At 37.7% G+C, this 17021-nt stretch overlaps 1 protein-coding gene across 1 annotated transcript; it reads right to left on the reverse strand.

The window, feature by feature from the left end:
- Positions 1 to 138: 138 nt before the first annotated feature.
- LOC145464376 (serine/threonine-protein kinase Chk2-like) lies at positions 139 to 16312 on the reverse strand. The gene is made up of 18 exons (XM_081448252.1): positions 15781 to 16312; positions 13003 to 13127; positions 12031 to 12077; positions 11367 to 11401; positions 10889 to 10954; positions 9822 to 9877; positions 8967 to 9007; positions 8206 to 8299; positions 7854 to 7907; positions 6369 to 6433; positions 4887 to 4986; positions 4531 to 4569; positions 4363 to 4410; positions 3671 to 3834; positions 2949 to 3064; positions 2086 to 2171; positions 1456 to 1533; positions 139 to 582 (listed from the first exon to the last, which is right to left on the reverse strand). The coding sequence occupies exons 1-18, from the start codon at positions 15992 to 15994 to the stop codon at positions 475 to 477; spliced, it is 1536 nt and encodes a 511-aa protein (XP_081304378.1). The 5' UTR covers positions 15995 to 16312; the 3' UTR covers positions 139 to 474.
- Positions 16313 to 17021: the final 709 nt, after the last annotated feature.

A 17021-nucleotide genomic window follows, 5' to 3' on the forward strand; every position in this document is an offset into this window, starting at 1 on the left:
TTCAATTACAGGGTGGTGTTACACATACTAGTTACAGTTGTTAACGTTATTTCCACTACCATGATGTTATGTCAAGTCTTGACTGCAATTAGGGAAACAAAAACCCCTTTCAGTTTAAACCCGTGGCATGAGTGGTGTTGCTAAGCAACATGACGAAACGACATGACGTCAAGCTGAGGTGTAACACTTTGGAGTACACCATTTACCCATTGGAGAAAAACTGCCGTAAACTCCTGGGAAATAAAACGATGATTCGGCAGAAAATGCGCATTATTTCCGAATGGGTACAGAGACAACCTTCATCTCCTCCAACGCGTTCATGCAATCATTACAAACGACTCAAAGATTATACTATTTCAACATCACCGCATCTATCGACCATCATACGAAAAAGCCCTTTGTTATGTTTCTAGAAAGCACCCTACTCAGCCCCAATTTTAATTAAGCTCTGCGTGACGGTAATGCGTAATTTGGTCACGAAAGAACTGTTGTGCTGTCACTCTCAACACTATCGGTGGAGATTCGTTTCCGTCTGGGGCCTGGGCTGCCATCTTCATCAGAAGGGTGCCTCTTTTTAAGCACCTGCAAAAAGACAGAAGAAAAACTTTCAACTGGTGTAAAAGAATCTGAGAAATTCTTCTCCCAAATGCCCATGTTTGTTTGCCGCCCAAGAAGAAAACAAAAATTACCTCAGTTTTCACTGAAAAAATTTCAATAAGACTGCTCGGCCAATTTTCACTTAAAATTTGCTTTTAATTAACTATTTCTTTTTCAGAAAACAATCGGTTGTTGGTCATTACAAGATGGTCGTTACCAACAATACACAATAAACCCCCGGCGCGGCTTTAATTGGACTTTGTTAAGAAATTTAGAATTTCTATGAGCAGATACTGACTTCATCGATTCTCTAAGGTCATGGTTAAACGTCGAATTTAGTATGAATGGAACCTATTGTAATTGTGCAAAAGAAATGTACCTAAAAACACTGCTACCAGTATCACGATCGGCTATAGACAAATTGATGAAGTTTTCTTATACCGGTCTCATTTTCTGTACAAAATTTTCGGTGGCTTTTGTTTACCTTCACCAGTGCTATATTGTAAAAAGGTTCGAACACATCGATCTAAGATAACTTCTTCAAAAACATCATTATCGTCTATCCTAATCGAATTGGAATTTTGGAGTCGTTGGTTTCTGTGAAGGGAGGAAAAGCGGAGAGCCCGGAGAAAAACCCTTGGAACAAGGCGAGAACCAACAGCAAACTCAACGCACATATGGCACCGGGCCAGCATCCAACCCGGGCCACATTAGTGGGAGGCGAGCGCTCTCACCACTGCGTCATCACTGCTCCCCAATTATTTATCCTGGAAATTAAAAGCTAAAAACTGTTCTGGTTGCTCATTTGCTTCTCTCTTTACACGCTAAGGCAAGGAATTCAATGTGCACAGTACTCACAGGTCCAGAAGGTGGCGGCATGTCTGATGATACTGAAGACATCAGCTGATTCGCTTTGTCTATGACTTCCTCGTCATCCTAAAACCATATCACAATGGATGTAAGTACGGATATAAGACAGCAAGTAAAAAAATACGAACTTTCCTTGTGGAATGTGCACGCAAACAGATCCCACACAACCTTTATCAGTTCACTTGGGTGTTTTGAAAAGCCATCGAGACTTGACCCGTCCACACTATGCTGGAGGGATTTCAAAACGCAGGTTTCACTCTGAAAACGCAACAAATGTTTTCCGTCCACACTACGCCGGAGAAATTAAAAAACGCAACAATCACCGGTCGTTTTGGATTTCTGTTTGACGAAAACTCAATCAGGGAAATTACAGGGTTATCGTGACGCCATCGGTTTGAAGAGCGTTTTCGAAAAGCTCCGTTTTCGTGACGGATTAGTGTGGACAGTAGGCCTAACCGGAGAAATAAACCTCCGTTTTCAAATTCCTCCAGGGTAGATATGCACTGTACATAACCTTTATCAGTTACCTGCATGATGTTTTAAAAAGCCACTGGGTTGACATCGTAAACGGAGAAAGGTATTTTCTATGAGTTAAGAATAAAATGACGAGAAACTCACTGAGATCCACGGATGCTGAAGAGCTTCTTCTACAGTTATTCTTTTCTTCGGATCCACAGTCAGAAGCTTCTTAATTAGATCAATGGCTATACAACAGAACAACAATACAATCAAGTAAATGAAATTATACGATAACACTCACTACAGGCTTTAGATCACACTGTGCAAATGCAAATTTAGGATTTTCTCCGAGATTAGAGCAGTTTTCCTTTGAGTGTCGAAACGTTATTGGTTTTGCATCACCATGTTAAACGATTGGCTGAAAAACTTGCGCCATTTTTTCATCCAATCAGAAGTAAAACCAAAACCAATCGCAACTCCCTCACACAAGTTTTCCCGCGCTTTGTGTCAGCTACATGTAATTACTTGGAGTTTTGATTGGTTAACTGCATTGGCTGTGTCCTTTGTGACTGGCTAAAGTGATTACTTTGGTTTTAGTTTAACGACACTCAATTGAAAACCGCCCTAAAGTATAAGTAATAAAATACTGATTAGTCATTAACTCGCCAGTGCTTGTTCTTTTTTTGTTGATTTGAGGAAAAAACTAAAGCGAATCCCTTTCAGCTGCATCTTAAAAGATTGACAGGCAAAGAGAGTGTCATTATTTCTTTCACTATTGCATTTACTATGCGTCTGTCATGGTGTCGCAAAAAATCTAGCGACCCGCTTCTCCGAAGAGGAGAAACAATGTGCGATCTTCAAAAAACTAAAACTTCTTTGTAAGAAATAGTCCCACAATGGTTCTTTCTCCTGACGGCCGTTCATGGGGAGGGGGGCGGTTGTGTGGGGCGGAAGGTCATCCCAGGGAAACCCAAATAATGCCCGTGTAAGAGACTAAACCGTTGCAAGTTGAAAGTAATTACCTTTTGGCGAGACGGCTTTCCAGTAAGTTTTCGGAAATGAGTACAATCCTTTGATAATCTGTTCGTTAAGCGTGTGCTTCTTTATTTCTTCAGAAAACGGAGGATAGCCTCCAAGACTACAAAGCAAGGTTAAAGATGAGTACAGTCAGAATTTTTCTATTCTTAAACGCCACTAAGAAAAAACAGACTACAAAAAAAGGCATATATTATAAGATCCTGAAGTTAATCCTGAAGTTAACCTAAACAGGCTCTATATATAAATGTATGGCAGGTTCTTATGTAACAGGGGCCTCGGGGTCTTTATTTATTCGTTTTATCAGTCTATTTTATGTCAGTATCGTAAATGTTACTTTCGCTATGGGAGCGCTTATAGGAAGGGGACGCTAATTTGAACAAGGACGCTTATAAAAAAGTACTGAGCTTAATGGGGGACGCCGCTTTTTAGAAAGACGGCCCTTACTGGAAGGAGGGCGCTAAATCGAATCACTATGGTAACTCGTCACAATTATTTCATTCAACATTTTTCAACTTTGGGCAATAGAAACTTAAATGAAAAGCGCTCATCCTCTGAGCAGACTCTGACTCTCACTTTCTAATGTCCTCGGAGTGACCCACTCACAGGCTATGTAGTAGAAAAAGCTGTGAAACAACAACTGGGTACTGGATTTAAACCATTTACTATAATGTGAATATTATCACCAGTCCGTTTCTCATTCACTCACCATATGAATAATATGACCCCCAAGCTCCAGAGATCCACTGCTTTGGAGTAGCCTCCAGTGCCTGCTGTTAAGAGGACTTCTGGAGCCAAGTAACTGGGAGTACCACACAAAGTCTTCATTAGACTCTGTTCTCCAACCACTTTAGACAATCCGAAATCAGTTATCTGCATAAAGAAGATACTCTGACAAGTTATCAGATCAAAATAGTTGAATTGTGATCTCTAATATTCATTAATAATATGTTTCATTAGGTAAATCCCAATATCAGACGCAGGTATTTGCACCTAATACGCTGTATTTAGAAATCCTGAAATACTTGCCGCTGCATCTCAAATTCATTTAAAATAACATTTCATCCAGTATGTACTTAACAATTAGACTACGAGCTAAAGATTTCTATTGCGTGAAAGTTGACGAGGGCACAGCGCGAGCAGGTTCTCGTGTGCTGGGGTACTAGCAAAGGCAAAGCTGTCGCATATGTACATTGAAATAGCATTTTTCCATCATCCAATTGTCACTACCTTTTAAACATTGTAACTCTCTCATGGTTTGCAGTAGGTTCAGCTTTAAGTAAAATTCATTTTCATTCCCAGACAGCTTTTCATCATGAAGCAATATTAACAGTTTACTGTTACTTGAGTTAAGCCAGGAAAAAAATACAAACCTTAAATTTGATGGAAATATGGTCATACCTTGATCACCGTTTCATTCTTCTCAGAAAATAGAAGAACATTTTCAGGCTAAAATATAAATAAACCATGTTACTGTGAATTTGTCATATCTAAACCATTTTTTGCATAATTACCACAACTCTTTTACAAAGGATACTTTTACAGAACTGTCAGCTCATTATAACATACCTTCAGATCTCGATGCGTTATTCCTTGCTCATGTAAATACTGTCAAACAAATAGAGCATTTTGCAGTTATCGTTCCACTTGAACGTCAAAAATAATTCAGATTCGATATGACTTTGTATAACTAGGCTAAGTGATTGGCTTAAAAACTTACTTCAATGAGAAGTAAAACCAAAACCAATCTTGACTCGCTCGCACAGGTTTTCTCATGCTTCGCGTCCGCTACTTCTATTTTCTTTAAGTTTTGATTGATTCTATGGATCGTCTTGTTTCTTTTTTATCGGAGTGATTACTTTGGTAGCGGTTTTTCCCCATGAGAAGACCCTTCAAAACAGAGAAGCAACAAGCAGTTTACCCACCTTTACTGCCACAAGCATCTGGTAAAACAGAAGCTTTGCAGTGGGTTCTTCAAATCTTTTGACGCTAACAACACGGTCAAAGAGTTCACCACCTTCTACACTGTAGTTATGAATCAACACAAAAACAAAACAAGCAAGAGAAGATACCAGAGAATATTGTCAATTAAATCCGTCCTCAAATGCATGAGATCAAGAAATAATCATTTAAACCAAAGCAAAAATGACTAGATAACCTTATGGTTAGTTATTCTCACAAAAATGGTAAAGGTTCCTTGTTGTATAATTTATAAATTCATTTGTCTGTCCATTTATTGACAACGAAAATTAGCCAATGAGTGTGCAAGCATTTCTGCAGTTGTTGGAAAATAAATTATTGTATTAAATCTTTTTATCTCTACCAATGGCCAATCTGCTTTGAGAGACACCTCCTCTATACAAACACTTCTGTCCACTCAGAAATCTTCTGTTAGCAGAAACCAATACTCTCCAAGCAAACAAGGCATCTTCTAAGGCAGACGCCTCCATCCAAGCAGGAACCTCCCTTACAAAGACTCATCCCTGATGTGTACATTCCTCTAAGAAGACACCTCCACTGACTAAACACCTCCCTATACAAACACCTCCATCTAAGTAGAAACCACCCCCCCCCCCCTGCCCACCACTAAGGAGAAACATTATCCAAATGTACATCTACCCTAAGCAGTAAGTACCACAGGCGTCCATGGCTGAGTGTTGATCCTACGATCATCATCTCCATCGGCACTCGATTGGCATCCCGATCAATACTTGGTTGAAACTTAATCAACATAATTATCATCTTGATTGACATTCAATCAACAGTCGGTCAATAGTGGGCCGAGTGTTGAGCCACTCGTGTGCATCAAACGAGAATTAGTTGATTCTCAACTGACTGATGACTTAGATGTTGATGAAGTGTCAATCGAGTGTCAACCAGGGTGTTGATGGAGTGTCGACCAAGTATCGATCAGATGCCAATCAAGTGTTTATTGAGGGTCAATTTAGGGTATCGATCGGGATATCAATCAACACTCAACTGCAGATGCCTTCAGTACACATGATCCAACAACTCCAAAATCGAGTACCTTACCTAAGTAGACTCCTAAACAAAGTGTGCACCTCCTCTAAGCACACTTCTAAAAGAAGTATGCAACAAGCAGACACTTCAACAAACTAGACAGCTACCCTAAGTAGACTCCTATCCAAAGTGGACAACTCCAATAGGCTAATGCCTTGCCTTAATAGTCACCCAGTCTAAGTGAACACCTTCTCTGATACAATATATCTGCTAGGAAAAAATTCAGTCATGGGCCTGATGACATATTTGTTATCACTACTTGAGTGTCACATCAGTGCTTCTTACCAGTGAGTGAGTACAATTTTAGTTAAATGCTTGGATCAGCAAAAATATTTAAAAGCTTTATCATCACACGAGAAATATTTGATATTTTAAGGAAATGGTACAGTTCAAGAACAATGTACAAGACTTCAGCTGTTTCATAAACGTCTTCAATTCTGATCACACATGGCTGAAAGAGATAAAAGACTGGTTGTGAAATCCACTGATAAAGTGCTGATAAACAAAGTTAAATTCTTACTTTAAGTGTTCAGTATAGCATTTCTCATAATATCTGTATTATATCTTCGTTAGCAAGGAGAATGGTAACAAAAAAAAGAGATCATAAAATGGATGACATTAATCTGTTGTTATATAGCACTAAATTCCCAGAACTTCATCACGAGAAAGTATGGCAGTCAGTAAAAGAATTGACTATCAGAAATATCCATTAAACTAAACTGGTAAAATCTTCTTGCTGCAATAGTGATAATACTGAATGGATACATTTATAAAATTTGAAGACAGCAAAGTATAGCTTACAAGCTAGGGCAGATGTAGGTCAGTAGAAAGGATTACTTAAGGTCATTCCGCTGAAATAGAACCTGCACTGAGATTTTTGTGAAACTTTACCTATTGATTGTTTATATTATAGGAACTTAAATTTTGAAATAAAAATGAGGGGTCCCCATGTTCATTTAGGAGCAAGAGCACCTTGTTTATACCCATATAAATCCTTATAATAGCATCATGATTGTAGTCACAATTGCTTGCTAAATTCACGTTTCTGACGATTGCTTTTTGTCGTACACTGAGAATTGATCCATATTTATGTTACACAGAGAAATTTATTACTCAATTCAAAACAACAGAAAAAAATGATAGGTCACCATACTTGTTTGCAATAAAATGACAATTTACCTCTATGGCGAGGTCCAGCTGTAAACAAAAAGCTGCCATTTTTTAATGCGCACGTGCATGACATTATGCGCAGTAGGGATGCGCAATGCAATACTGGGGAATGACCTTAACAATGGGTGCAAACAGCTGCAGCTAAAAGCCCTTTGCAGGTATTGTAAGCTCTGTAAGCATTATTAGTATAAAAGTGATGCTGGGTAACTGCATTTGCAGGTATGCAATGCATAAAAAGGACTTTAGATACATAGCCCTTGGCACACATTTGGCCCTCTGTACATCATTATTATAAGGTCTACAATGCTAGGTAAGGTGCAATGTATTTTCACCTAATAATTTGCAACATGACAACCTGTTTGAATCAAGGTGGCTAATACCTCAGAAAGTAAAGACATCATCTGATACTATTAAATATCCCATAACATGTACAGATGTCAAGGTTGCCAGAGCATTACAGGACTGCTGAGGCAGTTAAAAAGAAGGGGAGTGCCAAAATATATGAACAAGCAAGCAAGGAATTTGGTCAAAATTTGAAGAGAATAGTTAATTGAGAGTGAAACAAACAATGGAAGGAAAGGAAGAAGAATGATTTTGTTTCACTTTGCTGCTTGTGGAACAAAGTACTATGCAGCTGGAATCTGACAAATTACTGGATTTAAGTATAAATCACAGAATATCTAATTTAAATAAGTACTTACATGATGAAGTCTTTTTAATATTTCAACCTCATCCCTCAGAGATGTTTGTCTGGGCTGAAACACAGATGGTACTTTTAATTATAAAGTAATTATTCAGACAACTGTCACTAGGACTTTGATAGGGGGCAAAACAAAAAAAGAAAGAAAAAAGAAAACTGCACAGACAGGCTGATAAATATACATAAATTCAAAGCTGAATTCTCTACCAATGATGTTCTTATGACAGTACCACTATACCCACTTACATGAAACCCATCCCACCTTAATTTTTTTTTGCTGAAAGCTGAGGTTCACTTACCAACAGTGTTGTTATGAACACAAGGTACCAGTATCTGGTTTACATGAAACTCACCCCAACTGAAAATGTTTTCTTGCTGATAATCTTGACTGCAAATTTCTCGCAAGTTCCCTTGCTGAATGCTAGGCGTACTTCACCACATGCACCCCTAATAAGACATAATAACAAATAGGATGATTAATAATTAATTGTTTGTTATTTATCTACCCATAGTAGACATGGGGGGCTGTTTTTTCCACTCTTTTATGACCTTGGATGACTTACAGTCAAAACAGCTCAAGGGTTCCTGCCAAGGGTGAATGAATGAGTTCATTATTGGAAATTTGATTTCGTTACTTGTTTCAATAGTCCGTTATTCAACTGAAGAGCAGAAAATTCGAAACAAGATTTGATCCAATACTGGAATTTTGATTCAATTAAAGAACTTTATTTAAAACAAACCTTTCCAAACATAGTTAGGTATCTTGACGCAAACCCTACCTTCTCTGCCCCTTACATAAAACTTGCTTTGATGTCAGTCATCTTTGATATCTTTCCTGCCACTAAGGGAGAAGTCCTGGTGCTTAGCATTCCAAATATGGTATAAGTGTATTGTTCATTAATCCAATCAAAATTCGAGTATTACTGGTAGATCAAGTCTTGGTTTGAATTTTCTACTCTTCACTTGAAGAATGGACTATTGAAACGAGTAATGAAATCAAATTTCTGATAATGAACTCATTCATTCACCCTTGGCAGGAACACTTGAGCTGTTTTGACTGTAACAGATATTTTAATATTGTTGGGAACCAGTTTTTTAACTGCTTTTAACTCACCGTCCAATGACAGTAGACAAAACATATTTTTCTCTTAGATCCTGTAGGAAATAATTTAATAATAATTATTAAAACGATATTAATAAAACTCCAAATGGAAAGTCTGGTACAACCTAGAAAATAAATACCAGTAATTGAATGATATTCTAATAGAATTCACTCTCTGTCTATGCTTTTATAGAGGATTCGGGCTAAGCATTTAACAATCTAACTTTTCATGTTTACTCTGACATTACTATCTTCTCGTAAAAGCTGTTAACAGCCAATCGCCTCTATCAGATGCGCCTGCAGGGAATCATGGTAGTTGTATTCATCATCTTGGACTGGATATTTGTTTTGATGAATACAACTACCATCAGATGATTCCTTGCAGGCGTGTGTCATAGAGGGAATTGGCCATTACCTTCTGATGTAAGACATACAAATACCGATACTATCACTGAAAGAGGCTGCAAGCTATTATTAGTCACAGACCATTATTCTTTTTTGGGGGGAGGGGGGTTGGGTTGGGGAAATTTTCTGAGGCATGAAATTTTTTGTCACCTTCAGGTTGTGTACGATTTTTTGGTGGGCAAAAGATTGGGCAAGAATTTTTTAACATCAGAAACCTGGATAGTAGAAAGTACTTGCTTGATTCTTTTTTCCTGAGGCTCCCTTTGCATTTTTTGTTTTTCAGCAGTTTTTGCTGTGCAGGAATTGCTTTTTGGAAATTGCCCAAGGGAGAAAGGGGGGGGGGGGGGCTCTCCCTCCAAAAAAAAAATGGTCTCTCCCTTATGTCCCTTATGACCCACCAACAGTGACTTTTCCAGTCTATTTGTGGATTTGCCCAATAAGCAACAATGAAAATTTTCCTACCTCTGGAAGTGACTTAAACTCTTCATCAGCTTGGCTGATGTTCTGAAATACATAAGCTATAAAAAGGTATAAAATAAAAGACATAAAATGAAATTTGAAAAAAAGAAAACCGAATATACCATTACATATAACTATCTTGTTTTTGATTAAAGATTGAAGCGCAGCCAGGATGAGACATAATCAAAATTAAGATAAAAATGTTCGCTGGCTCAAAAAATTCAAAAAAGAACATGAGCTTCTGGCTGTCAATCTACAGCCTTTGATGGATAAAAATGGAATGCAGAATGATAAAATCAATGCAAGAAAAGGCGAGATAAAAGTAATAAGAAGAACAAAAGCAAAGTAAAAATGTGTAAATTAGGTGACTATTGTTTAAAAAGAATACTATACTGGTTTGGAATCGGCTTAGAATTATTGTCAGCATGCTTGGTAGCAGAGGTGAGCGAAGCCTCTAAAGTTTTTCTAATGCGAAAAGAGCCTTTGTCAATGACACTAGAATTATCAAAATCTATGTGATGGTCGAATGATCACGCATGTTTTGCAATGTTTGATCCAGTAGCACATGTTTTGATATTCCTGATATGTTCTTTCTTACGAGTTTCAAAACATCGGCTGGTTTCACCTACATAACACCAATCACAATTGGCACAGGGTATTTTATAAATCACGTTTGGTTGATGTTCAATAGATAGTCTGAATTTGGGAGAAGGAAATTCTTGTTGTAAAGTCTTGAAGGGCTTATTTACAACTTGAATGTTGTGCCTTTGACGAATTCTTGTTAGTAGTTGCATGACACTGATGAGGGGAAGGACAGCAAAACGGTTAGGATTCTCTTGAGGCACAGCCCATTTAAAAAACATGCAAACCAACTCTTCAGGTGAGGAGATGGCGTGTGTGGGTGGTTTGGAAAATTTCCGCTTTAAGATGTTGGAAATAACATAGGAGGAATAGTTTGTTGGCTCGTAGAGCATCACTGATGTTTTTAGCCAGCGAACGTTTTTATCTTAAATTAGTTTGATTATCTTGTTTTTACTTTGAATAATCACTCATCTGATTGAACTCCTTACCTTTGTGTTTCTTTAGTGATAATGAAATTTCATCATTGTTATTTAATGGATGTGTATTGTTTCTACCTAAAATGGTAAATAATACAAAGATCGAATCAAGCAAAAGAGGTCAGGTGCAATTTTATCAAATTACAATCTAATCATCCATGCTGTTTAATTGTTTACAATGGCCTGACAGCTGTTGAAAAGAAATCTAAAAACAAATTTAAAAACTAAATTCCCAAATAAAAGCTATTAACAAGCAATTTCTCTTTTGCTGTTATCATGCCATTGTCAGTTAGAATGTTATGAGAATAATTCAATTCTGTTACAAATTATCCTCAACTTAAGAGGACATTGTTCAGTTGATGTACCACCAAACAATATTATTGTGTAAACTAATGTAGAAAGGACTGAAAGACAATTAGCTATTGATAATTAAAGCACAATACATTCAAATGGAAGAAACAAAAAATGGAAAAGAATGGAAATACATTACCAATCTTTTCTCCATTAACAAATGTTCCGTTTGAACTGAAAATACAATAAGGCAAGGGTAAGTTTCTATAGAATTGAAGTTCACAGCTTGGGATTCATATAGGCAGTTATAAGTTTGTCTGGGGAGTAGGGCAGGAAAGTCACATACCAACTGAGACAGCAAGGTGAAAATGGGCTTGGATAGCTCACACACTGCGAGAAACAACCACTGATACTACATATCAAGGCTTGAAGTGAAATCCACAGAGTAAAAGGAAGGTGGAAAGGTATGTTAAAACCTGGAGAGGGCCAGTTAACTTGAAGAACTGAGAAAAGCAAACATTGGCTGGAACACAGCAGACAAGACAACAGCCAACAGGGACCATTGGAACAGAACTGTAGATGCCCTTTGCTCCATGACAAGTCTAAAGCAATAAGCAGGTTGTCTACAACCAAGAAATAATCCTTTGGAATAGCATAATTTAATACAGCAAAAGTCTAGCTGCCCAGGAGAAGTTATGTTTTATGACATACTTTTCCAGATGAGAAATTTGAAAAAAGGGAAATTATGTTTGAGTTGACAGGGTGGTCAAATGGTTTCAGGCTTTTCAGCCAGCAATGGCAGATGATGTTCTTGATCAAATGCTGCAGTTGTTTACCTGGGTAGTTTAAGTTGTTGGACTTACCTAAGATCAGTTAAAAATACATTAAATGTTCCATCAGCACCATATTCCTAAACATAATAGAAATTTCACTTGAGTCACCTGCAAAACTGATGGACTAGTTAAACATCATTTGTATCTTGGGGACTCTGAAGCAGAAGTACTCCTACTCCTAGTCACTGACTGATAAGACTATAAATTCAGAATACTGATGGCTAAATTTTACCCAAAACAGAAGCTATCCAAAAACAACAGCCATGAAAGGGAGCCAGTGTAAAAGCAAAGACATAAGAGTAGTTTCTTGATAATATTCATCTTCATCATCTTTTATTTGCCATTCTCTATTTCCAATTGCCCATAATTCACTCTGTTTGCCCCCCAAATTTTACGTAAACTATTGTTGTGAAATACTCCTGGGAGGTCTGCATATTCCTAAGAGCATTTCACAACAATAGTTTATGTAAAATTTGGGGGGCAAACAGAGTGAATTATGGACAATTGGAAAATAGAGAATGATAAAAAAGAGGTACATACCTCAGATAAACAACTTAGAGAGGACAAGGAGTTGGCCCCAGTTGCTCAAAGGGTTACAATGCTATCAACCCGATAAATCACTATCTTATGGATAGCACAGTGATTTATCTGGGGGATAGTGTTATCCACCCTTCAATCAACTGGGCCTAAGCTTATAGACAATAGGCCACATTCCATATATCAATATTCTAACATGGCTCCGAGGCTTTTGGAAATTTTTTAAGTTTCTTTTGTCTCTCAATTCCCAAAAGAGACTTGGATACAAAGAAAACAACACCAAAAATATAGAAGTTTGTCCTGAAAGCCTCAGAGCCATGTTAGAATATTGATATCTCGAACGTGGCCTACTGAATGACTGTTTTTCACTATTACACTATCAGTACATCATCATGAATAATATTATAGATGGTCATATCGATTTTAATAAAAGTGAAAACAAACCTGTTAGCTATAGTTACATACCCTGTACAATTTGAAATGTTTTGTGCTGATTGCTTGATACTGTGGGTTCTTTTTAAAAGCTCTTGGCTCAAAACAAACATCATTGTTTGTACCACGGCCAAATATATTCACATCTTTTTCAAGATCTACAGAAAAAAATTGGAGAAGGGGAAATTAATACAGTAAACGCATTGCTTGCAGGACCATTTACCATGCAATAAGGGAAACATTTGATGTATAGTTGCTTGAATGGGTTATTAAACTTAAGGTTACAGTATACCTTCAGGGGTGTCTCGCGCGCAAGCGATGTAGCGCGTGCAGTTTAAGCTGTAGATACCTAAACCCCCATATCAAATTAAAGCTTATGGGGCTGGCTATCGAACTATACCAAGAATTTTGAAAGAAAATGAATCGTCGAATTTTTCACGACCACCAAATGCGAGCGCCCAAATCACCTTTCGAAAGCTACAAGTCAAAGCGAATTTCGTTTTTCGCCGATTTAATTTTTTCCTCGGTTTCAGGGCCCAAAGCGCTTAAAAAACGTGTCTGCGTTTTGGCATATTCGATTGCAGTAAAAAGTTACAGAACATTTTCGAAATAGGATTAAAAAAATGTGGAGTGATCGTACAAAAATCGCTCTCGAAGAAAAAGTATTTCGAAATTAACAATTCCCAGACACGTTTTTGTAGTTTATATATTAAACTAGCCACTGTCCAAATTTAAGAGCAATTGAACAAATTCCCTTTGAGTTATAACTCTTTAAAGTGTCTGCTTCAAGTGAAAAAATCTATTCGAGAAAACAGCGCTAAGAAAAATTTTCTGCTTTGCAAACAAACTCCGCCCACAAACGTCTTCAACTGGGTTCTCAGATAACTAAGCCAATCAGTGCAGGGAAAGTTTACTACCGTTAACCTCCTGGTGAAATTTACGTGCGAATCTCTAAAAAACTCTTGTGTTTCGCAACGCGCTCAAGGAACCGAAGGCAGAGAGATAATTTTTCTGTAGCTCGGTTTTTCTTGAAGCTGGTCTGGCAAAATGGGGAAGACTAAAAAGGATACAAATGCTAGAGTGGCTGAGCAAAGGAAACAAACAAAAGAAAGCGCGGAGAGCAACTGTGTGTGGGCAACTGTGCATGGATAATATTTCAAATGGTCTCAATGAGTCCGACGATTCGTTGATATCGGACTCATCAGAAGAGTCTCTGTCAGCATCCCTGTTATTGCTGTCAAGTTCCGAAATTTTTACAGAACCCTTCTTTTCTCTTACCACGAATATTTGCCCGCCTTATACGATGACTATAGCTTCATACACGTGGCGAACTTTCGCTTCTTCACTCATTGATGTATTTTCATTCGTTTTTCGCTGTTTTCACTTTTTCGAACTGGTCCATGGTTTTAAACATGGTCTATGTTTACTTATAACTTAATAGAGACATGCCTAATACCAAAGATGCTTGGTAGTCAGAACAACAATGCTGATCAACTGAGTAGTCAATTCGTGACATCCATATAGGTAATTCCCGCGAAAATCGTCTCGGTTGATTGCATACGCGCTATAGGGCTGTCAATCAAGAGGTAAACTTTTACTTCCGGTGAAAACGTAAAACCGCCATTTCTCCGCCAATATTTAGCCTTTTCCAAAAATTTTTTTCAGAAATTAGAGATTATTCTTCGACCACTATTTTGACCCAAAAATCCAAATTTGAAGAAAATTGCCGACCTGAAGGTATACTGTAACCTTAAGCTATGAGCAAGCAAGATGAACTAAATTTTTTTCAGCACTAGGCAAGATGGAGATAACTTGCCTGCTTGGGATTACCCACCATATCCCACAAAAAGATGGTGATCTTTATGCAATATTATAAATCCTTTCTTGTCCAAGCTCGTTTGATCAAGATGGATGGATGTTAGCTTCGCTCTTTTTTGGCGTGTTTATCAACCTTATGAACTTTATCTTGGTCCATAACCATGCAAAAAAAAAAAAAAAAAAAAAAAAATATATATATATATATATATATATATATATATATATATATATATATATATATATATATATATATATACACACACATATATATATATATATATATATATATATATATATATATATATATATATATATATAGATGGTCATTTAAGGAAAATGACCAACATCTAGCATCTAGCACAAGTTAAGCTTATGAGTGGTTCAATTCCATCTGTTACCATCCCCCCCTGAAAAGTTCAGTCCTTTGTGCCCGGGGGTGGGGAATTGTTTTGTGCCAATGGTTTATCAAACATAGTGACTACACACCACTTGCCGGACGTAAAGAGATTTTTTGTAGGAAAACCAATAGAGTTTGTTTCGATTTGGCTGGAACAAAACAACATATGGTATATGTAAGCTTATTAGTATACGTAGTATCTTTTTAACTCTAGAATGCGTTGCATTCTTGACAAAATGCGTGTTTATGCTATGGTGCATGTACAGCAACCAAAATTGCCACCCTTTTTTGTACACATACAGACATAGCTGAGGTAGATGGGAGTCCCAAGGGCGGAAATTATCTCCTTTTTCGTGCCCGGGGGCAAATCCCGAGGATATGCCTTGGAGGGGGGGGGGGGGAGGTGACGGGTGGAAAAAGTATTGAACCACGCATTTCAGTTGAAGCTACAATAACAACACAAACATCCCTGAATTTATTAATAAATAAGTGATCGGATTTTGAAAAAGGCGGAACTGTAATCACCTATTTTCAATAAGTTCTTCCCATTATACCACGTACTGTATTCAAATAGGTTTTTGAAAAATAGCACTTACCAACTTTCTGGAAACCAGTGCCCAAAGGAAACAACCTTCCCCAGCTAGAAATCTTTTGTTCTTCTTCGTCTGACATGCCATCAACAACATCCTGAGTAGGAAGTGTAGCAGCTGTTCCTGATGAATCCATACTTGCTGAAGAAGGAACACTCTGGCTCTGAGAGCTGGAAGACGTTCCCGTACTGTTGGACTGGGATGTTTGTTGATCGGCCATGTTGGATTGCAGAAAGAGCCTCAGTATATCGGAGACTGGAAACGAACTCTAGTTTTCGCGCCAAAAATAGGGCGGGGATCGAACCCCTGCCCTTATGCAAATGAAAGAGGGTCGAGGGATGGATCTAAACTGCGCTGAAGTATGTGATGCGCTATTTGGTGTTCTCCAATACAGACCTTTAGAGATTACAAAAACTATTTTTAACAATTCCGACATCTCTAAGCTAAGAAGGTCTGGATTCATGTTTACATTGCAGACCATGTCCAAGGCCGAAAATGATAATGATACATAACCGGCTTCTGATAAACTCGGCCACCACCTCGTCCCTGTCTCGACAATAAACCATAGAAAAACGTGAACAGTGAAATGGTTAAACTATGAACTTAAACATTGCACGAGCGAATAGTAACACGGATTCGCGAATAGAAACACAAATTCAAAACATCTCGAGGAGCTTTGGAATACCCGACACTCAATAACAACAGAGAAATCAAGAGGGTCCTGAGGATGGGGTACCAATCGCATTTTCCAGCCCATATTTTTCCAAATTCCACTTCCCATTTTCTCTTGTCAAATTCCATTCCCACAAGCAGAATTAAGAAAAAATCCCAGTGTTATAGTAGGGTATAATACCAGCTCTTTTCTATTTGTAATCAACAATGATTTAGATAAACATATACAGGCAAAAACTAACGATAGACAAATCCGACGTTTCGGCGACATCTTGGCGCCATTGTCAAGGGAAACTAATTAAATATGCGATTTCAAGGGTAACTAAGAGTTCAGAGTTTCTAATTTGCATAAGTTAGACAAAGACTTTAGCGCGAACTGAGTCTGATTGTACATTTAAACACGGTCGAAATTGTTTAATGAGTAACATCTCATTAATGAGACAATCAAACTTGTTGTGGCATTTTTTCAACACGCTAAAACAATTGCGAAGGTCATCCGGAATCCTGCCTGCGTGTCTATTATCATAGTGATTGCGTACTGACGCAATCTTGTTGACTCCACTGTCAAAACCTTC

This window comes from Orbicella franksi, chromosome 12, assembly GCF_964199315.1.
Source record: "Orbicella franksi chromosome 12, jaOrbFran1.1, whole genome shotgun sequence".
NCBI lineage: Eukaryota > Metazoa > Cnidaria > Anthozoa > Scleractinia > Merulinidae > Orbicella > Orbicella franksi.

What these genes read in the sequence shown, in the direction of transcription:
- LOC145464376 (XM_081448252.1), bottom strand. Translation starts at nt 15,994, where the DNA reads ATGGCCGATCAACAAACATCCCAGTCCAACAGTACGGGAACGTCTTCC. An exon ending in AACATTTCAAATTGTACAGG is followed by an intron (nt 12,078 to 13,002) that starts GTATGTAACTAT and finishes TATTATGTTTAG; the next exon opens with GAATATGGTGCTGATGGAAC. An exon ending in TTGTACATTGTTCTTGAACT is followed by an intron (nt 4,987 to 6,368) that starts GTACCATTTCCT and finishes TCATAACTACAG; the next exon opens with TGTAGAAGGTGGTGAACTCT.